The 25869-nt window shown below is 46.0% G+C and overlaps 1 protein-coding gene across 2 annotated transcripts in view; it reads right to left on the reverse strand.

The window, feature by feature from the left end:
- Positions 1-25869, reverse strand: part of FBN3 (fibrillin 3) — a 124099-nt gene that overhangs the window by 63328 nt on the left and 34902 nt on the right. For both annotated transcript variants that reach the window (XM_064469811.1, XM_064469812.1), the window contains exons 7-8: positions 5898-6095; positions 4360-4485 (exon numbers count right to left, since the gene is read on the reverse strand). In XM_064469811.1, the coding sequence (XP_064325881.1) occupies positions 4360-4485; positions 5898-6095 (324 nt within the window). The remainder of the gene's footprint in view (positions 1-4359; positions 4486-5897; positions 6096-25869) is intronic.

The following is a 25869-nucleotide window of genomic DNA, read 5'->3' on the forward strand; positions in this document are numbered from 1 at the left end:
CTCTGTTATCAGCATTGAAGATCTTGCATAAGAAAAGCATCTTTATTCTTCAGGGATTCAGGGACTGAAAATGGATCCTAGATTCCAGGTGCCATTTGTGTTAAGAGATAAGTATCACCATGGGAAACTAACAACATCATCTCTACTCCTGCCTATTCCCACCAATAAACAGCCCAAAGATGATTATTGGTACATGCTGCTGCGTTAATGAGGGAGACATTAATCAGCAGGCACAGTGACACAGGCTCTGACCTTTGGCTCAAACACAATCCCATCTGCTGACTTCACTCCCCAGGAGGAATCTTCTAAGCAGAAAATACAAGCTCCTGGGAACTAGGGAAGAATTTAACATAGACTTTTAATCTAGTTTTAATATTTCCTGGATGCTAGGCTTGGATAAGGAATCTGAAAACAAGAGGAAACTAATCTCCTCTTCCTAAAGCAAGATGGTCTCAGTGCAAGCTGAGAAATCACTCCTTTCACCATCTAAAGTAACTGCAAACAGACTCAGCAAGTGAGCTCCTGCAGCTTTGAGATTTTAGGCTTGGAGCACACCTGGATAAAGCAAATATCCACTTATGGTTGTGGTCATTATTTTGATTAAAACACTTGGCCCGGTGTGCAGGTTGCTTGGACTGACACAACTACTTTGGCAGTACAGACATTTCAGCAAATCAGGAATTAGGTGCTCTATCAGCTGTAACTAACTGTTCACTCCTGACGTATCAAAGCATGCAGCAAGCTCTGAGACAGGGCCCAGGTCTTTCTATATTTAAAGTGCTAGCATCAGATGAACCCCTTACAAGATGCTGGCTCTCTACTCCCCTGTTCACATAGTTTTAGTAACTCATATAGGGTACATGTCCTAGATGGGAGCAGTGATAACCCAAACAAAGGTATCCTCTTCACCTTCTGACTGCCTGGCAGGGACACACTGGTGACTCATGGCTGGGAAACAAACCCTCAAAAACAATCTCAACCCTGTCCATTTAGAGCATCCCTCATGTTTATGTCATTCTCACAGAACTCCTCCTAGGTCAGTAAATCATACCAAAGGAAAGCATCCTCTTTTGGTGGTCTCCTTAGCAATTGAGGTAAGATAAGTGATGGAACAGACTCTGTAGATGCTGGAGATGTCTCTTTTTACGGCCATCCAGGAAGGAGAGTGAAAGGAAGCTGTTTATGACCACATCATGCTGCTTTTGCAGGCGTTATGGGAAGTGGGGACCCACGCAGAGGCCCCTCGCATCTGGATGACAGATTCAGACAATGGATTGTTTTTAATCTTGGTATATAGGAGATTCCAGCTAAACTGATTTCATATGTGCTTTGCCTGGTCCCCAGCCAGCACAGGTGAGGCAGACCGAGGCAAGAAAAATTTTTTGTGTGTCCCAAGGTTGGGCCCATGGTTCTAGTCCAGTTCAACCTTCACCCATAGGCCAGCCAAACTGCATGGGACATCACTGGATTTGGGGAACTGGTTCTCCACCTGAGATGCACATAAAAGGGCTGTTTTGGATTCTACCGGTTCCAAGTCCCTGGATGCCAGAGCACTGCAAGAAACCCTGCTGTTAAAAGTTTAGAAAGCCTCATGGCATCCTGCCAAGGAAGATCCACAGACACAGATGTCTTCTCAACATAAAAGAACATCCAACCCCCACCAAAGGATTAACCTCTGTAGCTGGTGTCTCACTTCAGAAAAGTTTTTCAGAAGGGCTGAACCCAGGTCACACTGCATGCACTGACACAGAGACTACTAGAGTTATACTGCATGGAAACTGTCTGGATTGCAGGAGGGCGGGGGTATGGGAAGAGTCACCTGGAAGCAGCAATGCTCTTTTCCCCGAGAGCTGACTGTTGGGAGAAACCCCATGGGACAACATATGCTGTCAAACCCACAGTGCCATGGAGGTGCTTTAATGCTTATATGGTGACTGCTTAAGTTACCATGCTTGTACAGTGGCTGCTTTAAGTGCTCTCCCTGTGTAATAGTTAGCTGCCTATGGTTCTGTCACTGTAAATAACTTTGCCACCTGGAAACAAAATCCAGGTTAAATGTCTGGACTCTGGTGAATTCATCATCCCTTGTCTTGGTTACAACAGAGCCTTGGAGAGGAATGAAAGGGAGGTAGAGTTCCTGAAGCCCAGCTAGGTAAGATGCAGTCACACCAGCACAACCAACACATTTCATCCCTAAAATAGCAAACACAGGCCAGCAGGGTTTCATTAGGGTATGTGGGAAAGAGCTTTAACAACCAAGGCAGGAAAAGTTTAATGCTGTTTTCGTTTGCCAGATGTTTGGCAAATACAAATATTTCTTTCCCTACTTCTGAGGTGCAGCTTGCCTGGCAAGGTATGCGTCTGGCCCACGAGAACTGCTGCAAGATGCTTGGGGAAAGCGTATTCTCCCTATAGAGGTCTGCACGCCTCTCAGAGACACGCCGAGCAGTGACAGAGGAGCTCCTGAGCCAGGCTCATATTGGTGGCACTGTGAACATTAATATACTGATCGCGCCTAATCCTTGCCTGTGCTCCACACTTTACTACAGAAGTACATGCCTTACGGCAGGGACCAAGACATTGCCTCTCACTGCCTAGGTGAGACCTGAATTTAACTAAGGAATACAGTGGACTAACTTATCCCAAGTCCAAGAGAAAAGAGCAGTGCCAGGGGCTTCTAGAACCAGGCAGAGTTCTGCCTTAACTACCACAACTGATCTTAACATTGTTAAATGTTCACACCCCAAATTAAATTAGTCCTCTGGTCTGAGGATCAGGTATTTGGCCATTTCTAAGCAACTCCACTAACTGCCTGGAAGGTATTTCCCTTGAAAATGGTAGAGTTCTCTGCACCATCTTACCAAACCCTGCTGAGCTGTTGAGACTGGTCCTTTCTGTTTCCCACAGCCTGACCTCCAGACATGGAGATCTGACTGCCAATGCTGCAGATCAGCTTGTCCACATGTTCAGAGCAGATTTGCACATACACATCTGGGCAAAGCATCTGGGTCCTCCACTGAAGTGTTTTTAGAAGGTAATTAATACTTAAGCTCCTCCAACTTCTGTGCTGAAGAAGAAGCAAAGAGAAGTTTCTGCAAAGTTCCCTTCCATCAGGTCAGGAACTTCTCCAGAGAGTTTGAAAGTTGGCTGTACTCCCCCAGGCTTCCCACAGCACCAGGCTAAAGCTGATGCTGAGAAGAGGCAGACTGCATTCCCCACTGCTTGGCTTCAAGCTACAGCAGCTCTGTAATGCTGTAGAGCATCCCTAACTGTAAGCACAAACCATGCCTCTGAAGCACTGTAGCATTTGCAAGAGAGATACTGAGGCTGAAAAGGTCGCTCCCATTTACAACTCAAATGAAGATGAGCAAGGTGCATCCCACAAAGTAACCAGAAAGACAGGAAAACCAGGCACAGCAGGCAGCCTGCCTGCAGACAGCCCTGGGTTGGCAGGGAGGTATGCTTCCCCTGTGGGGCTGCGACAGTATCAGGCCACTGGCCTGGGAACACAGCTCCTTTGAGCGCGATGCTGACTGGCATTTCTCATCTCTAATACCAAATTTTCATTTGTGCCTGCTTTGTACTCAAGGACAAAGTTCAGGCTCTGGCCAACAAGTCAGTGTGGAATAATAGAATCAAGACAGTGAAGTAACACTGCATTTACTTGCTCCGTACCTTCATCTCATGGAATCAGGTCTTCTGATCACTGAGAGCCATGATATTATTTCTGGTTGTCCTATTCCATCACCATCCCAGCTAATCAGACTCTACCTTCTTTGCCTTCCTTCCAGTTACTCTGCTGAACTAGAGGCAACAAGTTGCAAAAAGATAAATACCAAGTGGTTGTAAGGAACATATTCCTCACCATGACAGTGGTGCAACCCTGGGACAACAGCCCCAAAAGAAAAGGCTTTGAGTTTTCAAAACTCGATCAAACTGAGCAACAGAAGCAACCTGATCTAGCTTTGAAGCCAGCCCTTACTAAGCTGTTCAATGAGTCTGTGCTGCCATTAAAATATCTTTCAGAAAAAGCCTGCATGAAATAAAAAAAACTTTTTCCTAGTTTAAGAGAAGATCAGACAAGCTCTATTCCTTATTTCCTTGTCTTTTACTGTGGGAAACAGATAAACAGATCAGAAATTAATGTTGCAGTACATTTTCTAACATGCCTCAATGCTTGCAGTGCTCCCTCCTACCTGGAAGCTAGGATCAAGGCTGGCATAGGAGCTCTTTCACATCTCGGCTTTGCCAGCCCTGGAAATGCCTTATGAGCAGAGAGATTCTCAAGTTTTTTAAATGCCCTCAGAGTGTATCTGGGAACCCAGTGCTGAGCAGTCTGGTGAAGCCCTGCAATCTTACCTTCACATCTGTGGCTGGTCTCACTTTGCCTGTGTCCCACAGGGCATTTGCACTCATAAGAACCCACTGTGTTGATGCAGTTACCACCTTGACAGAGGCCAGGAATGGCTTGACATTCATCCACATCTACAGGAATAAGGACAAAGATGTTAGAAAGTCCAACCATTGCTACAGACAAATGTTCTATCCCAGCATGGTGGGAGTACTATGAGAAAGCATCAGCTTTGCTCCAAGTAGGTGGATTTACACTTCCTAATGCAAATACCTGTCAAATTACATTAGAGATGAGGTGAAGGACAGAAAATAGACATAAAGATGTTGCTGGCTTATCTATACAATCTAGAGGGAGACAAAAGTAGAGTAATGTTTTCCAAAGCAAACATCAATGTGTCTACCCCCTCCTGGTCCATTCCAGGTGGGTAGCTGAGTTGAGGATGAGAGTTGGTTTGGTGGGTAGCCCCTCCTGCAGCCTTCAGAGAGGGACATCTGCTGCAAGGCAGAGAGGGGAACCTACGGACTGTAAGCTTTTGCTCCTCAGCCCCGACCCAGGAAGACTCATCCTGGAGCCATGGTCTCTTCATCTGAGGGGACGTTGTGCTTTCCAAAGCACCTCAGGAAGGCCTCAGTACTTGCTGTTAAAACCAGCATGCTCATATGCTGCAGATATTATTTATGCTCCTGTTCTGCTTGTGGTAAAAGTTCGTGACAAATCCATTAAATAGGCCAAGCTCCCCTGAAGAGAGAGAGGCCATAAAATGCAGATTACAGTAGACAGCAAGAGACTTTTCCTCTTCAGGCTTCCCAATTTTATCCTACAGACACTGGCTAATGAGGGATTTGGACTGTAATTTTGGCTTTTGATTGTGGTAGGTAAAGGCTGAAATTAGTTGCAGATACGTAAAAGAATTCAGGCAACTCTATGTTGAGACCCCTGCAAGCCATCAGTGGGGAGAAGCAACAGCAGCCCCAGAGAGGCTGCCAACAGGATCTGCTGATGGGAACTCAGTGGACCATTCTGCTATTTTTGCCTGGACATCCTAGACATTGAATGCAACCTCTAAGCATGTGATTTATGTACATTTTAATTCCTCATGTGATCTCAAAGGAGTTATGGCTTCTGTTTTGAACCAATAATACCATTTACAGGGCACTAGTCACGTGATACAAGTGCTGATCATGTTCCAGTGCTGGGGCAGAAGCTCCAACAATAGCAGCACTGCAGAGTGAGGGTATATGGAAGGCTGTAACTTAGTTTTAAACCTGGAGAAACACTAGCCTGATTCACTACATCTCGTGGGATGGAGGAACATCACCCGAGAACCAGAGTGTGGCCAGAATCTTTAAGTGAGCTCAGATGACCTTAGGTGATCCCATGAAAGACCCAAGGTCCATGGCGATGCTCTGGGACATACAATTTAGCAAAGTTTACAGAGAGACCTGTTCTCTGTATCAGGCTCCTGGCGATCATTCATCACTCATCCTTTCAGTTCACATCAGAATGGATAAGGGAACATCCTTTAGTTATTCATGGCATTTACCTTGGCAGGCTCCAGTACGGATGTTGGGAATGAAACCTCGGCGGCACGGGTGAGGTTGGGCAGGGCACATCTCACATGGGTGACCCCAGGCCCGTCCAATGGTGGCACAACACATGGTCTTGGTGCAGACAATCCCGCTGAGTTGGCCCTGGCACATCTGGTTATTTACTTGGCTAAAGCAGGGACCAGTTCGATAGTCTGAGGGAGAACAAGAACATCCACAGGTTGGATCAAGACACCAACACAAGGTTATCTAACACACAGAGTGTCTCTTCCCCTTCCTACCAACACAGCCACTCAGGTGCAAAGTCAACAAGTTCTAGAAAAAAAAATCTGCAGTCATGAAAAGAACAAAAATTTAAGGCCAAGCTGGAGACCAGTACTGGACGTGGTGACCCTCTTTCTGCTGCATGTTTCACATGATCATCTAGAATTCCTCTAAGCCAGCTCTTTCTGGTCTCCCTCAGGCTCATCCCATGAATTATGTTTACTCTATATGCCTTGAGTCACTCCCTTTAAGTACTGGCCCTAGAACAAACTCAAAATACGAAGTCAGACAAAGAGGCAATTTCAGGGCTGCATGTTCACCTGTTCTGTGGAACTGCTGGCATCAGCAGAGCAATCAAACTTCATTTTAGTTAGGGGCAAAGGTGCATATGGAGATGACGTGGTAGAAGCATCTCATGGACAACCTTAGGGCCTGAGAGTCCACGTAACATAAACATAGTATGACAGAGTTATCTTCCTGCCAGATCACTTCTGCTTGGCTTGCAGAGGAGTCCTAGATCTCACCCACAAAGCGTTCTGGGAGAGGATTTCCAAACCTTTCCTTGTGATGTCTACTGTAAATCCCACAAAGGGATTTCTACACTCTCTGTAAAGGCAACCTCCAGCAGTAATACACGTTATTGTGATTAATTTCTTCCGCTTAACTCCTAAATGTCCCCTGGCAATTTTAACTAAATCTTTAAAACCCAGATGCTGCAGAAACAACCAGGTTGTTGCTCATTCCCAACAAGGATCCTCCTATCCCTTAAAACCAAAAAGATTTGGAAGGGCTTGTTTGCACTAAGGAACATGGTTTTACTACTGTCTGAGCTCTCATGACCCTTGATTAGGGATATTAGCACAGCAGGCATTCATCAGGAAACAAAATTCTTAAACAAGAGGGTTTTTTTTCCTGCTACTGGGAATAGATGATTGCATGCAAGTGTTTGATCTTTAACCATGTTATTGTCAGACCAGAAAATTCCACATTAACTGTCCAGGAAGTTAGGTGTTGGTCAAATAGCCATTATTTCAGATAGCCTGGCTGAGATTTGCCAAGTTGCTCATGGAATTCTGACATTGGAGTGCCCAGTAATTAGTAATTGACTGTGAATTCAAGTCCCTGCATCCATACCCCGATTAGCCCACAGCTGTCTTTGCAGTGAAACATTTGGATTTGACATGTGAAACAACAAAAAACTTGTCTGGAAAGTGGTTATACCTAAATCACGAGCCACGGGCAGTGCTGGCAGCCACATCTAAAGACTACTAGTTCTGCTTCCAGAAATGTCTTAGGATAACATAGACACTCAAAGCAAAGCTCATTGTCCATACTCCATTTCTTGGCCTGCAAGTTCTCAGATACAAGTCTTTCCACACATGATCTTTGCAATCAGCTCCCTTCTTTTTAAATCCTGACACACATGTGCAAAGAATAAAAACCAAGAAAAAAATCATTTGAGACAGAAAGCTTTCTCCCATAGGGTATGTTTGCATGACAGCCACACTGGCAGAACCTACAATTGCATGAAACCATGACAAAGTGCCTTTATCCTGGGCTGTAAAAGATCATCCGGAAATGCTGGTAATTACTGCAGGCTCTAAACCTGCACTGATCAGTGCCTGCACTGATGTGCTTTCCTCACCCCTGTGGCTTGTGCTGAGTAAAAACTGTGAGAGGTTCATCTGTGTTATAATTATCCCACCTGGCATCAGGTTAAATATCAGCTACATGGAAACCACACAAAAAGTCCTCCTATATCTCTGGGAAAGAATCAATTAGCACAATAATTGTTTATTTCCAGCTTATTGCTCCCTCTGATTTGTAATTCTTGAGCAGCTGGGAGTACAGTCATACTTGAAAAGTGAAAGTGTCAAAAGAAGCTTGGTCCATGGATGTCACTGGGAAGTAAACAGCAAGAGGGATTTGAGGGAAAAAGAAAAAAAATGTAATGATTTTGGAACTATGTTGGCATAAAGGTGACATGACCTCATAAAAATGCCTTTGTTTGGAAATCAGAACAGAAATACACACTATGTTTGCAATGGTGAGCTACCAAATAATCATCTTTTCATTTTTGACCCAAATTTTAACAAGACACCAAATCACATGGTCCTCATGACTGACTCCTGCCATGCCAAGTTCAATGCTTCAGTTTGTTCTAGTTTATTCCTAGAAAAGTAATCAACAAAATTCAAGTTGTTTTCTCACCGTTGTCTTTTTTTTTTTTTTTTTTAACTGAGAGGCTCTTGCTCAAGTTTTCAACCTTGAGGGAAAGACCAAGGAGAGCTCTTTATAACCACACCAGGGAACAACTTAAATCTTCTCAATGATCATACCCAAAGAACTATGAAAGGAGTTGCTTTGTGATCCTATTTCACTGGAGAAATCAGCTCAGTAACAGACAAAAAGGCTAACAGACTGTATTAAAGTATTAGGAGAGAACCAAAGAACAAAAGAGAGCATCATCGCTAAACTCACAGTTTGCTTCCATCCTGAGGGATGCTTGAGGTTCCAGCCCCCAGCTAGCAGAATTGGGGAAGAATCAGAAAAGAGCAACAAGACTAAGCAAAAGTGTGGAAGGGCTTATGTATGAGGCACAGCTGCACTGGTTAGCAGTCCTCAGTCTGAAAAAGAAACACCTGGAGGAAGAACTGATAGTAGGGTATAAAGTCATGAGTGGCCTAAGGAGGAATAGGCTTGTAGAGCCAGAATCAGGAGGTATCATAGAAAGATAAGAAGGGAGTCTGGCTCAAGATAAATTGAGGAAAGTGGTTCTTCAGGCAATATATAAGTTAAGGGGAATTCTTCTAATACAGGATGTTGTAAATTGTCAACAATTGTGAGCTACAGGTGTACTAGAGCCCAGGAGTGTCTTACAGAGGAGGATCATGTAGGGTTGCTCTGTTCCTCTGCTGTTCCCCAGACATTAGCTTATGCACACTGCCAGAGCTTTAAGGCACAAACTCGTTTCAGCTGAGAACCCTCAATCCCCTCTCATACCATGTAAGCCATCTGGGCAGTTACATTTTTAGAGTTGGTTTTGGCTCAGCATTGTGCTGCAGCATCAGTGCAGGTGGAGCCTCTGTTAGATAACTGCAGACAGGTGGGCTGCAGTTCTGAATGTGGCAGTGCCTATGGGCTCACAGTGAAGTATCAGATATTTTAGGAGCTATTCTGAAGCCTTGTTAATGCTAGGACGATGCTAAAACACCTGGTAAAGATGGCTTGCTTTCCCCCTTTCCTAGTCAAAAGGAGCATGGAGAAGAACGTGTGGCTGATATCATTGTGGTGGGTACCTACAAAGGGCCCTGACTTAGAAAGTTAGATCACATAAATGTATAACCCAAAATTGACGCTGTATGGAGAGGAAAGAGGTAAACTTGCACCTCCCACGTCATCTCGCTGAGGCATGGCTGGATGCACTGCAGCAAGGATTCCTTGAGACTGATAATGAAAGCGTGATTGTAAGGAGAACACCCCCTTTTAAACAAATAATTGACAAAAAGAGATTTTCATATGTAGATTACTTCTTTGGAGGGAATGAAGCCAAGGAAATTTCAGTCTGGAGTCCAGAAAGGCTGGCTGCATTCCAGCTCCCATCTGTTGCTAATTTTAATGGTCAGATTATTAAATTTTTAATGAGGCACCAATCAAATTTTATTAAGGAAATATGCATGCTTAGGAGATGTCTAAAGCCCTTTTACAGATCCCATCTTCCAGGAACCCTGTCGCAGGTAGTTGTCCTTCAGAAGTTTGGTCTTTACTGGAATGTTTCTTAGAAAAACAGAGATGAGGTGCCTTCCTCACTGAAAGCAGAGATATCTTCCTGTTCCCTCTTTCAAGCTCACTCAGCCTTACAATAACAGCGCCCAGTGGTAGGATATGGATGAGTTCCACCCTGCCATCTGCAGGTAAAGTTCTCATTAAAGAGACTGCAAGAAATACTGGATCAGGGTTTATTTTGGGAATCAGTCAGAATCTCTTCACCTCTACAGAAGAGACTTCTAACACAGCAGGGCCATGCATACCTGGGCCTTTACCAATCACGTGTAGCTGCAAAACTCAATGTGCCAGCTCACTGCCTGACTTTACCTCTCCAAATCCAGTTTTGCAAACAGTAAACACACAGCATAGGACTGACATCAGCTTCTCTCCCAGCATCTATCATCAGCCTCATCCATGCACTGATCTCATTTAACTTTCTTGCCCTATTAATTCTAAAGTAGACCATGCTCAGCACATTCAGTCTGTGGATTTCTTATCACCGTCGAGTTCAATTAGGTTACTATTCATGCCTACTTGTCTTGAGCAGCCAGCAAGGAGGGAGAGCGCTCAAATTGCAAAAGGCACCTTGGAATCAGAGTTGAAGCGTCAATGTGTTTGCATTAACCACAAGAAATCTGACTCCTTGCTATGATCTTTGTTTTCAAACCCTCGCCACCCCCACCCCACCGAGGCACTATGGCTTTGAAGCACCACGTAGCCTGGACTAGGGACTTTTGCAGATCAGGTTGGGGCTACACTGAGTCTTACCTACCCAATCCTGCAGCCAGCACAGGCCCAAGAGGTGCTCAGAAGAGGAAGCGTAACAGGAATAGACCTCATTCCCAGTTTCCATGTTTGGCTGGTTGTCATGGAGATCGTTAGGAACCCCTATAGCTAATGAATGGTCATTCCTGACAATTCCAAGCTGCAAAGCCTTGGGGAGTTAATGGGTGGGATCTCTGCCATTACACATGCTCTTACACTGAGCCACACTATTCTGCTTGCAGAGAGCTTCCTGAAAATATCCCTGTAGACATTTTTAACTTTCCTAATCAGTGCACCTAGGATGTAAGTGGAGGACCAATTCACGGTTGCTGTGGACATCTGCCTTCACCCATGTGCTGCATGGAGTCCTGCTGGAAGGGGTGGGACATTGAAGAGCAGGAAGTGGGTTCAAGTACTTCTGGTTCAGCCGACCCAGCACACAAAACCTCACAGTTTCCCTGTTTCCAGCACTTGGGGTGTGGTGCTGACCAGGGATGCTGCCCTGGCTTTGCCTACCCTACTGAAGCCAAGTTCACCTTGCCAGAACCTGTCTCACCTCCTACAAGAGGTAATAAAGAACAACACACTACTCTTTGCCAACTGTGGCTATAATTTATGCCAGAAATGCAGCTTGGTCTTGTTAAAAAAGAATAATCAGTTTCAGACTATTTAAAATTACCACTCTGAGGCTATCAAACATTTATGCACAGCAGTTGGAAGGCACCTTCTCTATTGCTCAGTTTCCCCAATGCTAAATGAAGACAATGGAAATCTTCCGTAGGGAATGTGTCCCTGGGATATACAGCATAACTCAACGCCATTATTTTGCAAGGAAATGTTAATTTCAGCAACTCAGACTGATTTCCTTGAAGGAGATCTCAGACTGAACACTTCCATAAACACAGGCATGTCTTAAATGTTTTGTAACACCTGAATTGAAACAGTATCCAAGCCTGAAATATTTACTTCATTTCATATCCAATCTGAAGTACTGCTTTGTGGGGGGGGAGGCATTTAAAATGAACATTCTACTCCATTTTAACTGGTTCTTACTATCCCTTTGGGGAAATTGGCAGTTTTTGACAAAGCACTTTTGAAGAGAAGCATTTTGTTTTAAAATATTCACAAGAAAAAGGATAGCTTTCCCCACTTCTATAACATCCCTCTACCCAGCAGGGTGTCACCGAGTAAATTAATGCTTGCAATAGGAATTTAGATTCCTGGGTAAAGATGCAAAAGCAGGAACAATTGCAGTACTCTCATTGCTATTTAAAACAGTCCCAGAAACACAAATACTCCTGACCCCAGCCGTGTAAGCAGATCTGCAGAGTCCAGACTAAAGGGAAGGTGGAGAGCACTCTCACCCCATCTTTCAGCCTGTCCTTTCTCTGGCACCATTTGGCTGGAATCCCCTTGTGAGGCAAGCCATGGGCTGGGTGAATTCCTTCTTTACAAAATAAATAAATAGAGCAGCAAGGAAGAAGGGATTTTTCTTTGCTAAAAATCAAATTCCTTCTCATAAGAAACAATGCTTTCACTGAAGGCTTTTTCTTAAAACAGTAAGGACAAACGTTGCATGTAAGTAACCCCTGGGGAGCTACAGACCTTGCTGGGATGAGGTCACTACAACACATGCCCCAAGCTTTGGCAGGCTTCCACGTTGCTTTCTAAAAGCTCCAGCAACCAAGTACAGGAGAGCAAGGGGAGTGGATATCAAGCCCCATATCTATTTTTCTCTTTTCAATGAATGATTTCCATCAGCAGGAGGCTTGGTCCCCCAGGCCATGGGAGTACAGCCTTGCAATTCTTTCTGTCTGTAACTTTCTGGGCTTTTGGAGCAAGATAGACAGCTCTGGGAGTGAGCAAGAGCCAATGTAACCAAGGCAAGGCACTGATCTGGCAGATCCCTCGGCAAACTTCTACCCAGAAAGATTCCCACACAAGCTCTGGCTGCTTGTGATGGGGTGTTCCCTAGAGAGCCCATGGAGATGGCTGGCTGTTCCCTTTGGGACCTGCCAGGAGAGCAGATAACTTACAAATTAAATGCTTAATGGAGCAATTCATGCCCTGCTCATAGAGGCACCATGAATGTATGGGAAAGTACACAGAGGAAGAGCATCCAAAAGCCACCAGCCAACCAACCAACTGAAAGGAGCCAAGCAAAAATCCTGCGATTATTTTTGTTGCACTAAAAGTGAACGCAGAGATTTTACGACATTGATCATAGGTCTCGGCACACAATGCAGCTCTCTATCTGCTAAGCCTCTCAGGCTGTGTCGATACGTGACAGCTTTGGTGGGAGGAGGGATGGTGGATGCAGGGAGAACAGTGCGAGGGTCTCCGTAAAGGGCTCCTTTCTCATGGAATACTTTCTCCACCTAGTCATTTCCTTACCTCATACAAACACAGCCACATTCCTGATGTTTAACTGTTTGGACTTTTGCAGAAAAGAAAAAGCTGGCTGAGGCAGTTTATAAGGCCAGACATTCCAAGTGCTGAAAAAACATATTCAAAGGAAATAGTAAAGGGAGAACTTTTTTAAGTTTTCCTGTCCTATTTTTGCAGTTTCCTGTCAAAGTCTTAGCCTGATGAAACCTGAGATAGCGCTCCATGCACAACCCTCCTCCCTCTCCACTGGAGCAGCATCCGAGGCACAAAGCACATACACGGCAACGTGGGGCCGGTAGTTCCAGCAGTTGTGGAAATATCTGGGAGGGTTGGAGCAGGGGGCTGGCATTGCCATGCTGCGTCCTCCGTCTTGGAAGACACCACGGGCTCAGAACGCCGTGGGCTGTTGAATCGCTGCCTGGTCAGTTAGTGCAGAGATGGAGGTGCTGGTGGTAGCATGGAGGTTTGATAGCTCCAGTCTCTTCCACACACACACACTTGCCCCACGTGGAAGCCTTGCACCTCTCAGATTCCGTTGGCGGAGATCATGGCCATGGGCAGGCTCCTGGATATCAAGGGAAAGAGTATATGGGGATGGTGGCTGGGCTGGGCTGAGCTGTGGCTGAATTTGGGGGGATTCCTCCTCAGCTGGCTGTGTGTTCCTGATAGGACTGAGTAAGAGAAGGAGAAATTTGTGTCTGCCAGGTGGGAAGCATTTTTGGGCAGAGGGTTTGTGAATTTTGCCTAACTTCCTTCTGGGATAATGAGCTGGGAGGAAGTGAGGGCAAGGACACTACTGAGAAAGGACTTCCAAACAATGTGGATGGTTTTTCAGGTCTTGCCTGATTGTATTAATGCTACCGTGCATGAGGAGAGCTGGCATTCAACATAGATTTTGTATTTCAAAAGTGGCAATGCAATGCTTGTGCTAGGGAGGGCAAGGTCAAGGTATTCTTTGGAAGAGGCTTATCCACAGCTAAAGTATCTTGAAATAGAAGGAAGAAGTCTCAGAAATGACCAAGCAGACACAAAGAGCATGTTATTAGATTCTTCTCAGACTGAATTAATGGAAGCGGAAACATTGCACTCTCTTTAGCATCTTCTTATCCCAGTACACTCTAGCAGGCTTTGTCTTTGCATTTGATGGGAGGCGTTCCAGTTCCCTGCCACAAATAGGGTGTGTGGACCCTGCTTGGTTGGACCAGGCCTGGAGCTGCTATCCCACTGTGTGCTGAGTGCCCATTCGCAGAACTGCCCCAGGGCCTTGAGTAGATGTGGACCAAATAATGCCTCTCCTGCATTCCTCCTCATCCATCTTCATGGGTTTGCAAAGAACAGAGTTGATGCACAGCCTTGGCTTGATATCAGTGCACCAGAACTGCAGACATTCATGCATCTACCTCCAAACGTGCTGCACCAAGCCTGTGACTGTGACGTGATGCTGCATTGTGCTCCTCACGGGCAGAGGGCTGCTTACAGCCCTTGCAGAGAGTCTCCAGATTTGGGTGAAATGTGAAACCAGGAATTTACCTTCCTGCCACTTTTCTCCCACAAGGATCAGCAGGTTTAAGAACATCAGGAGACTCATCATCATGGACACCCCTCTCCACAGTGAGAATGAGAGAGAGAAAGCCACATGTCACTGCATCCAAGAGCGATGAAGTGCCAGAAGACAAGACAGTCACCTTCCTGCCCAACCCAGAGCAGGTAATGAGGTGCTAGCTGCAGAGACAAGAAGGTCCCAACCCATGCTGGCCCAGCTTTCTCGGCTCACTCAGCTACAGCCGACTCAAATGCCCCTGTGTTTCTTAGTGGCAATGCAAATGGCTTGCCTATGGGCGAGGTCAACTCCTGCATCTCTTTGCAAAGACCTTCTTCACTATTACTTGTACCTCTGCCAAATTTTACTTATTGAGGCTGAAACAGTTTTGTACCCAGGCTAAGCAGTTTTGGAAAATTCCAGTCAAAACATTCCTGTCAGATTTTAAGACAAATCTTGAGAATGCTGTTTCCATTAAGATCTCTGGAGGAAATTAATTCTGATTCCAGAAGCTGGTTCCCGTTGTGCACAGTGAACTGGCCTCTGAGCCACATGCTGAACACCAAGCACCAAACAAAGGTATTAAGTAGCTGCACTTTGGGAGTGCTGCCCACCCTCTGGCAGGGGGAAACGTAGTATGTGATTGTCTCATTAAAGATTGTACCATAAAGCCCATGGGCATGCAGGAAAATTATATGTGCAAGATGCGTCTACATCCCACCAGTACTCCCAGCACACTGTGACTGGCTTTCTGCAGAGATCAGAGGCAAATGTGGTTTCACAGAACTATAATTATTTTATCAAGTAAACCTGTATGCAGGAGGAAAACAGCAACCTACAATTGAGTACAGAGTTGAACTCCACTCATGGTGAAGTTTCTGCCAGACCTTTCTGCAGAAATGCAAGTTATAGCAGTAGATGTCAGAGCAACCTCTGCTCTTTGGACTGCAGTTGGTTAGCAAAACGCTTTTTCTACCAAAATGTACAGAAATGGGAGCTTATGCCTTACCTTTGAAGGCAGGCTGAGGAGGAGGAACTCCATCACATATCTCAGCTATGAGTTCTGCTTTCTGTCTTAACATCTGGATTAGCAGAGCACTAGGAAAAATCAGCTGAACGCCTGGTTTCTAAGGAGGATGAGAAATCTCTTTGTAAACACAGTTTTATTATAAAGCTCATCTGGGGGAAGAAAAAATCTTAACCACTGCCAATAGCATTCCTCCATAAGATTTTTCATTGAAGTAATGTCAAGCTTAATCTGGAACTGATAGGAAGAAGGGCTTGCCGAGTGTCAGGCAAACTCATGCCTCAGCTGCATACTATACTCACACTGCTCAGACAGCTTTGAGTGGACGTGACAGAAAGGAGCCACCACGGCCAGTGCTTTCCCTTGTCTTGTTCCTACCCCAGAGAACCGAAACCCAAGAAATGAGTAAGAGCGCATGACACCCTGGAGCAGCCTTGCAGCTCAGGGGATGCATGTGGAGGCCCAGGTGAAGTGAAATTCGGTTTGGTCTCAGGAGCCACATCCCGGTCCATGTTTCTGGGATGCCTCCATTCCTCTGGGATTGTTGCTGTGTGTTGCTTTTCTTTCAGGAGAGCAGCTGGACTGGGGCTCAGTTCACAATGTGCAGGGACCTCAGGCACAGCCAGAGGTTGTACGGAGGAGATATTTTTGCCAACTTGACATTTATTCCCAGAACAAAAATTCTACCGAGCAGCTCAAATTAATTAATTTGATGTATCTTCCTCTGAAATGCAAAAGCTGAGATTAAAGACCTTTCCGAGTTACCTCAGATATCACTGAATTTCCAAGAACTATTTGCAGTCCCTTTCTTGATACGTATGATGTACGTTCTTCCGTGCCTGGGCTCTGGCGGATTTTCCAGCTAAAGATATGAAATACATACATCCCTAATGAATATTTCACTAGAAACAGCATCTGGGAAGTTCAGGACTGTGACCTGAATTAGACAGGAGTGGGCAAAGGGACCATGTTTACTGTTAGCTGCTTCCTGCTGCGGCCCTTGCATGCATGCACGGGGATCAGACGCATCCTGTGTGGCTGCTTCATTTCTCCTAAGCCTCCAAATAAGGCTGAAAATTTAGAAATAAAAATCATTATGAAGAGGAAACAAAGGCAAAGCCACTCTTAACTCCTCTCAGGAGGGGGGTTGGAGAAGCCTTACAAGCAAGAATAATGGGGTATTCTGCAATATTCCCACCATCTGGAAATTTGAGTGGATTAAAGTGCAGTTTGTGCTGAGACACGCACTAGCATCCATCTGTATGTTACAGGATGGTGTTTTGGATCATGTATTCTGTTTATATATGGTCTGGGCTGTCTGTCACTAGAAAAGCTACAGCTGGAGGGAATGCTAGGGATGATTTTGGATTTCTCTTTCCCTTAGACGACTATCAGAATTAGACCTAACCAATGTTTGTATAAGCTGCTCTTAAACACTTACAGATATGAAAATCCACAGCCTCCACAGGCATTTCTTCTAGTGCTTAAATATTTCAGGACAATGGGTGAGTTAGACTAACAGAACTCAAATGAAATTATGAAGATGAGAGGAACTGCTATCCTATATAGTAAGGATCTTTGAGAAATTGATATAGCATATAGAAATATGCTAATCTGAGGACTTGCATTAGCCTGACTTATTGTTAATGGAGATTTCTTCTGGGGCTGGAATTGTGTCAGTACAAGGAACCCCTGAGTTCACTAGCACCCCCCTCCCAAAAGACATCAAGAATCTTTTGAAATTTTGGAAAATCTACAGACACAGCCACGTTATGGAGATGCAGAAATTCTCCCTGAGTGCACATTAAAGGAGATTCTCATGTTATGTATGTGCTAAAATATATAAGCAGAATAATGGAGATTCAGGAAGAAAACAGGAGCAGATTAGCAATAGCTTTGACCTGCTTTTGCCCACTCTGGTTACATCCCAAGGTCCTGATACTCTATGGTGCTTTTGGAGAAGCACTGGACATGCAGAACATGACATGTTCTTCACTGAGTGCTCTGTGGCTTCATCTGGAGACCTGCCACAAAGAGACCAACCAAGGTCCTGCCATGGGATGGGATCAAGCCCCAGACACAGACTCTCAGGCTTCCTCTTTATGTTTTTAACCCCTCTAAGAATGGCAATTTTTGAAAGCCCATGTCCTCCTCATGCAATGGTTGCCAGTCCTTCTTGAGGTATTTGGAAAGAAATAGGAGAAATAAAATCTCTTGAAAACAGCAATGAAATGTTGAAAGCCATGGATTCTGTTGGTGAGAAGCTGCTGTTTGGGAACATTTTCACTTCAGTCCAACCCAGTCCTAGTTATGGTTTTGGAAAGAGAGCAGTCCTGCAGTGAGGACTATGGAAGAACAGGAGATAGTCACTGCCTTTTCCATAGACATTGCACATCTAGGACATGCTTTGGCTCTAATCTTTGCTTTTTTTTTTTCCATGTTCAAAACACTGTGTGCAACAATAGGGCCTTGTTTTCTTGCACTGCCTAATGAAGAGCCATAACTCAGACACTGGAGGCCAGTTTTAAGTTTGTTATTATCTTTACATGGACACAATCCCTTCCAAGGCTCTTCATGGGATACAGGACTTGGGAACAACCATTGAAGGCTTCAAGAGCACAGCTGGCTTTCAGCTCAGCCCAGAGTGTTTGCACTGAAGAACAAACCCCTACAAGTCTGTTGGTTAAGCTTCTGGAAATCTTGCACCATTAAAAGGGGAGGACATGCAGACCCAGCAGACTTAGCAAGGGCCTTCTGAACTGGGCGAATCATAGGAACCACAGTCTCCACAAAGATCAAGAATGCTACTCTAAAAATCTTTTTTTCCAAAGTCAAAGAATACGTTCTTTCGTGAGAGGTAGCAACTGGCATCCACAGTGAAGACTTCAGCATTCAGATGGAAAAAAAACCCAAATTAAACCTCATCCTTGGAACACAGGAGGAGCTTCCACACCTTCACCTCAGTCAAATGTTGTCACTTTTTACAACAATTTTTTCCTACTCGAAGGAGGGTGAAATCAAAGACGTGATATCAAAATGTTTCATTTTTCTGTAAAACTATGAAAAAAAATTGGCCTCTCTTCCCACAGATTCATTTTTTCTGTACTGCAGCTTTTCCTCCAACACTGATGTAATGCGAGTTCATGTTACCAAAGGCGGCTGGGGTTATACAATATATTCACTAGTTCTTCATCCCTGGAGATGTCAAGTAAAGGGAGGAAATGATGCTAAGATTATCTGAGTACATAGCTATTAAGGTATTTACCTATGAAATGGAGTATTTCCTGAATGAAGTGTGAAGGTAGTTAGATCGCTTCCATTACAAAGCAGCCTCTTACTGGAGCCCTAAGGTGTTGAACATGCAGCTTGTTGAGTGTACAGCAGGAGAAGGAACTCAGTTTATTACAGTTTAAAAAATAAAATTATATCTTTTTATGATTTTAGAAAATTAATTCAAAATAAAGTAAAATTAAAACTCGAAATAAATTTGTAATCTTATAGATTTGTGGGGGTTGAATGCCTTCTTTTCATCAGCACAGATGGGCACATTTTTCAGTGCTTGCCTATCTAAATTGATAGCCCAAACCATCTAGGAAAGCACAATTCCAGAGAGCAAGGGAACAGCTAATGGCTGCACTAGAAACAACAGCAATTGTACAAAGCTAATGAGCCTTTCTGACGACCCTGACTGCTCAGCAAAGGTATTAGCTGAACTAATGTGTTCTTTGAAACAAGTTCATATCTTTGCACGGTATTACCTTCTGTGCATATAACAGTCTGAGATCGTGGCACCACACTGTGCCTTGCAGCAGAGACAAGCCTACAGACAACTATCTTTATACCGTTCAGGTGTTTACAGATTATAAATCTGTAAGGATGAATTGGTCTGAAGTCCAACATCAACCAAGCCAGCACATGACAACCCGAGACTCTTGCCTAAACCCTACTACATATGGATTAGCCACAACACATCCTCAGAAATCCCTTCCCTCTTGAGCTGAAGACTCCAGAGGTGGGACTCACTTCTTGAATGCAGAGAAGTCCGTAGTCCATATGTGTGTGGCAGAACTGATCACCCCTCTGTATACGCTCATCCTAAAGGCAATGTCTGCATTTGGTCGGTGAATCCTGCCCCTCAGTGCCATTATCACTCCATCATCTACAAGGTTCCATGGCATGCTGTGCTCAGCTGGCCACATCTACCCCACAGTGTAAAGTGAAGCTGTGTAGTGCAGCAGGGTCCAGCACATTCCTGTGGAAGACAGCCAGTCGAAACCGACCCCCTTGTTAAAAACACAATCTGTTTTTTCCAGTTTGAACTTGTTTTCCTTCAGCTTTCAGTCCCTTTGCCTTGCTTCAGCAGAAGGACCTGGGTCAGCCCCTGCTTCCACAGGTTGTCACACACTACAAGGAAGACTTCTCTGCTAAGGGACATCCCACCCCGCTGTGACGCTGTCAACTAGCCACTTCTGCCAGTGCATGCACTGCTGATGAGGGTACAGCCCTCGGGATATAAAGTACAAAGACTCCTCCTGAAGTAATGGCACCATTTTATCCAGGTGTCCTTGGGAAGAAATGTCCCTGAGGAAGACTGGCACTTCAGCTTGAAAAAAACCACTTAGTCATTTCTCCTGGGTGAAAGAAATCCCTTGGGACTATTGGTAATGCCTGTGCTGAGCTCAAGGGGCTTCTCCTACAGAGATCTTTGGTAAGGGAGCAGGTGAGTGGCAGAGGAGCAGACAGATGAGGTCCCCAAATATAATAGCAAGTTGCAAGCCCAAAGAGTCAGCAGTTCAGTGTCATCTGTGTGCTGGTATCATCTGCCCTGCTCCTGCTACACTTGAAACACAGATACTGGTGAGTTTTGATAATGAAGGGCTCTTTAAAAGCCACATTTCCTGGAATTTATGCCAGGCTGAAAATAGTCTGTGTCTTTTCTTAGGTTGAAGTAACATCTCCACCTGTAAAAGCACATCATCAAATATCCAGGGTGTCTACGCTGGCTGGAGGCGAACCAGCTCTTGGTCCAGAACCAGCCAGCCACAGCAGTATGAGCTGGAGCGAGTCCATCCTTCCTAACAGACTGGTCTCTTAACACAACTTTTCAGTCTGAGGCATCTTATGGTTTATTTAACGCTGTGGCTCCAGCCTGGAGATGACTTATTTGGGAACATCATCAGGAGCAAACCCACACCTGACTGTATCTCAACACACAGTCCTGCCTCAATTGTGCTCTTCTCACTGTTAGCAGTCGATTTACCAGCCTTTCTGCAACCCTTTGGTGACTCCTCACAGTCCTCATGCTGCAGCAAAACAGCTATTATTTTACAGAGAAACGTAACAGGGTAATGTAATGAGCTGCTCAAACAAGCGCAAGCAGTGGGCCAGACTCAGGACACAGCAGCAGAGCTCATACTGCTTTGTCCTGTGCTCAGAATGTAACATCTCCACATTACCCAGCTACAATTCAAACCAACTGCCCCATTTCAGCAATGGGGCTGGGAGAGATGGGGAGAAGTATCCTACAACACGTCCTCTCTTCTGCAGGCTGAGCGTGGTCTGATCTGCCAGCCCAGCTGGTTCTGATCAGTAGACATCTCTCAGCACAGAACTGAGGGCAATGACTCTATGTATCACATTATCTCTGCTTTCTTTCCTAAAAGGCAGTGAAAGCCAGCTTAAACTACCTGTCATTTTCTTTGTACTCTGTAGCCAGGAGCCTCGTTTGTGCTCTCGAAGTCGCAGACGCAAGGATGCTAGAGCGCAAGAGCACATTCTTACTGCCTAATGCCAGCATGCCACATTTAGTAGTTAGCAATGGTTCCCCCATGAGAAACATCACAGTAGCTACTCTGTGCAGGAAGGAGGAAGGTGAATGATGCCTCGCTAGACAGTAACTGGCATTAGTGGAAGCTCTCTGCCTGCAGAGATGCAGGAAGGAATCTGAGGAATTTCCAGAGTACTCAACCACATACCCAGCTGTGCTGTAAGAGCATCACCACAGAGCCTTGGGCTGAAACCAGTACTTCTTACATATGAAGTCAGTGGGTTTCAGGCTCTGCTTCGAATTAATCTTTATTCAGAAAAATCTTTAGGAATGAGACTCAGAGCTAAACTGAGAGCTATAGATGACCCTTGTTGTTTCCAAGCCTGCTACTTGAGCCTCCTCTTACTGGAAAATCCCAAGGATGCTTGTAAACATGTCAAATACCATGGCTGCTTTCAATGGAGAAACTGAATAGAAATCCAACAGCAGTCACATCTCCAGCATGTCTGGTGCTTAGGGACTTGTCGTGGTTTAGCCGGAAGTCAGCCCCACACAGTCGCTCGCTCACTCCCCCACCAGTGGGATGGGGGAGAGAATCAGAAGGTTAACACTCATGGCTTGAGATAAGAACAGTTTAATAATTAAAATTAAAAAAAAAAAACCCAACAAAAATGCAATGGAAAAGAAAACAATGAGAGGCGCGAAACCTGGGGGGGGGGGTAAGGAGGGGGATGAACCAACGAAACAAACCGCACACGACGCAGCCGCTCACCGCCCGCCGACAAGATGCCGCGTGTCCCCGAGCTGCAAACTGCCCCCCTTAATATACTGCTCATGGTGTCACATGGTACGGAATGAACATGCCATTGGCCAGTCGGGGTCAGCTGCCCCCACCATGGCCCTGCCCCTCCCAGACCCCCCGCCACACAGCAGAGCGCAGGAAGTTGGAAAGGTACCCGACCACTTCAGTGAAGAGAATTAACCCCTTCTCAGCCAAAACCAGCACAGTCTCCACCCCTTATTCCATACCATTTACACCATGCCCAGGTCCCATACCATCCAATACAACCTTACCAACCACCACCCCTCCCCTTCCCATCCTTTAACATAATACACAGACATCATTCCCTTAGTTCATGGACCTTCCCTGTAAAATGTCCATTAAAATATCCATTGAGTTCACCCAGTCCATGACTCTGGGCTCCATCTGCCATATCAGTCTTTCAGGGTGGGAGAGATGGTGTGTGGCGTTGGGTTGCTGCATACCGAGTCAGTCATCGTTCTATCACTGCTGCGCTTTGCTTGTTTCACAGTTTATCTTCCATGGGTTGGGAGGCTCGTACTCTGATATCATTGATACAACACAGAGGTGACACACAATATTATAGAGCAGTTCACATTGTACCATTGAGTTCACTGGCTGTTTTCGCCCAAAATCAAATCCCCTTGAGGCACACATCGGATTTCTCCATCTTCCCGCATCACCCACCAAGTGCACCCAGGTCCTCGAGCAAAAGCAATCCCACGAATGGGTTTGCCTTTGCCGGAGGCAGGAAGAACCCAGACTGTTTTGCCCAGCATACTTTTTGCGTGCACTACAGGGACTCTATCCCCTTCCACAGTATGTAGGATTTCTGACTGGGCAGGGCCAGCTCGGTTGGCAGATCCCCTCGTGTTGACTAACCATGTGGCTTTTGCTAAATGTGTATCCCAGTGCTTGAATGTCCCACCCCCCCATTGCTCTCAGTGTAGTTTTTAACAATCCATTGTACCGTTCAATTTTCCCAGAGGCTGGTGCATGATGTGGGTGTATCACATCCCCTTCAATACCATGCTCTTTGGCCCAGGTGTCTATGAGGCTATTTCGGAAATGAGTCCCACTGTCTGACTCAATCCTCTCTGGGGTGCCATGTCGCCACAGGACTTGTTTTTTGAGACCCAGGATAGCGTTCCGGGCAGTGGCGTGGGGGACAGGATATGTTTCCAGCCAGCCAGTCATTGCTTCCACCATTGTAAGCACATGGCACTTGCCTTGGCGGGTCTGTGGGAGTGTGATAGAGTCAATTTGCCAGGCCTCCCCATATTTATATTTCAGCCATCGTCCCCCATACCACAGAGGCTTTACCCGCTTCGCTTGCTTGATTGCAGCGCATGTGTCACATACGTGGATAACCTGTGCAATAACATCCATGGTCAAGTCCACCCCTCGATCACGAGCCCACCTGTATGTTGCATCTCTCCCTTGATGGCCTGAGGTGTCATGGGCCCACCGAGCTAGAAATAGTTCACCCTTATGCTGCCAGTCCAGATCCACCTCAGCCACTTCAATCTTGGCAGCCTGATCTACCTGCTGGTTGTTTCGATGTTCTTCAGCGGCCCGACTCTTGGGGACGTGAGCATCCACATGCCGTACCTTTACAGCCAGTTTCTCTACCCAGGCAGCAATATCTTGCCACAGTGTGGCAGCCCAGATGGGTTTGCCTCTGCGCTGCCAGTTGCTTTGCTTCCACTGCTGCAGCCAGCCCCACAGGGCATTTGCCACCATCCAGGAGTCAGTACAGAGACAGAGCACTGGCCACTTTTCCCGTTCAGCGATGTCTAAGGCCAGCTGGATGGCCTTTACCTCTGCAAACTGGCTTGATTCACCTTCTCCTTCAGCAGTTTCTGCTACTTGTCGTGTAGGACTCCATACAGCCGCCTTCCATCTCCGGTGCTTTCCCACAAGGCGACAGGACCCATCGGTGAACAGGGCATACTGCTTCTCATCTTCTGACAGTTTGTTATAGAGTGGGGCTTCTTCAGCACGTGTCACCTCCTCCTCTTGTGATAATCCAAAGTCTTTGCCTTCTGGCCACTCCATAATCACTTCCAAGATTCCTGGGCGACTGGGGTTTCCTACTCGAGCCCGCTGGGTGATCAGTGCAACCCATTTACTCCACGTAGCATCAGTTGCATGGTGTGTAGAGGGGACGTTTCCTTTGAACATCCAGCCCAGCACTGGCAGTCGGGGTGCCAGGAGCAACTGTGCCTCAGTACCAACCACTTCTGAAGCAGCTCGGACCCCTTCATATGCTGCCAATATCTCTTTTTCAGTTGGAGTAGAGCGGGCTTCGGACCCTCTGTATCCCCGACTCCAAAACCCTAGGGGTCGACCCCGGGTCTCCCCATGTGCTTTCTGCCAGAGGCTCCAGGTAGGGCCATTCTCCCCGGCTGCAGTGTAGAGCACATTTTTTACATCTTGTCCTGCCCGGACTGGCCCAAGAGCTACTGCGTGAACTATTTCTCGTTTAATCTGTTCAAAGGCTTGTCGTTGCTCAGGGCCCCATTTGAAATCATTCTTCTTCCGGGTCACTTGATAGAGAGGGCTTACGATCAGACTGTAATTGGGAATATACATTCTCCAAAAACCCACAACGCCCAAGAAAGCTTGTGTTTCCTTTTTGCTAGTTGGTGGAGACATGGCTGCTATTTTGTTGATCACATCCATTGGGATCTGTCGACGTCCATCTTGCCATTTGATTCCTAAGAACTGGATCTCTTGCGCGGGTCCCTTCACCTTACTTGGTTTTATGGCAAAACCAGCCTTCAGAAGGATTGGGACAATTTTCTCTCCTTTCTCAAAAAATTCTTACGCTGTGTTGCCCCACACAATGATGTCATCAATGTATTGAAGGTGTTCTGGAGCTTCTCCCTGTTCCAGTACAGTCTGAATCAGTCCATGGCAAATGGTAGGACTGTGTTTCCACCCCTGGGGCAGTCGATTCCAGGTGTACTGGACGCCCCTCCATGTGAAAGCAAACTGTGGCCTGCACTCTGCTGCCAGAGGGACTGAGAAGAATGCATTAGCAATATCAGTTGTGGCATACCGCTTGGCTGCCTTGGACTCCAGATCGTATTGAAGTTCTAGCATGTCTGGCACAGCAGCACTCAACGGTGGAGTGACTTCATTCAGGCCACGATAGTCTACTGTTAGTCTCCACTCTCCATTAGACTTCCGCACTGGCCATATGGGACTGTTAAAGGGTGAGTGGGTCTTACTGATGACTCCTTGGCTCCTCAGTTGGTGAATGAGTTCATAGATGGGGATCAGAGGGTCTCTGCTGGTGCGATACTGCCTCCGGTGCACTGTTGTGGTGGCGATTGGCACCTGTTGTTCTTTGACCCTCAGCAACCCCACAACAGAAGGGTCCTTTGAGAGACCGGGCAAGGTAGACAGCTGTTTAATTTCCGACGTCTCCAAGGCAGCTACACCAAAAGCCCACTTGTAACCTTTTGGGTCCTTGAAATACCCTCTCCTGAGGTAGTCGATGCCAGGGATGCACGGAGCCTCTGGGCCAGTCACAATGGGGTGCTTCTGCCACTCATTGCCAGTGAGGCTCACTTCGGCCTCCAATACAGTTAGCTCTTGGGATCCCCCTGTCACTCCAGCAATGCTGATGGGTGCTGCCC

This window comes from Phalacrocorax carbo, chromosome 19 (genome assembly GCF_963921805.1).
Source record: "Phalacrocorax carbo chromosome 19, bPhaCar2.1, whole genome shotgun sequence".
NCBI classification, from domain to species: Eukaryota; Metazoa; Chordata; class Aves; order Suliformes; family Phalacrocoracidae; genus Phalacrocorax; species Phalacrocorax carbo.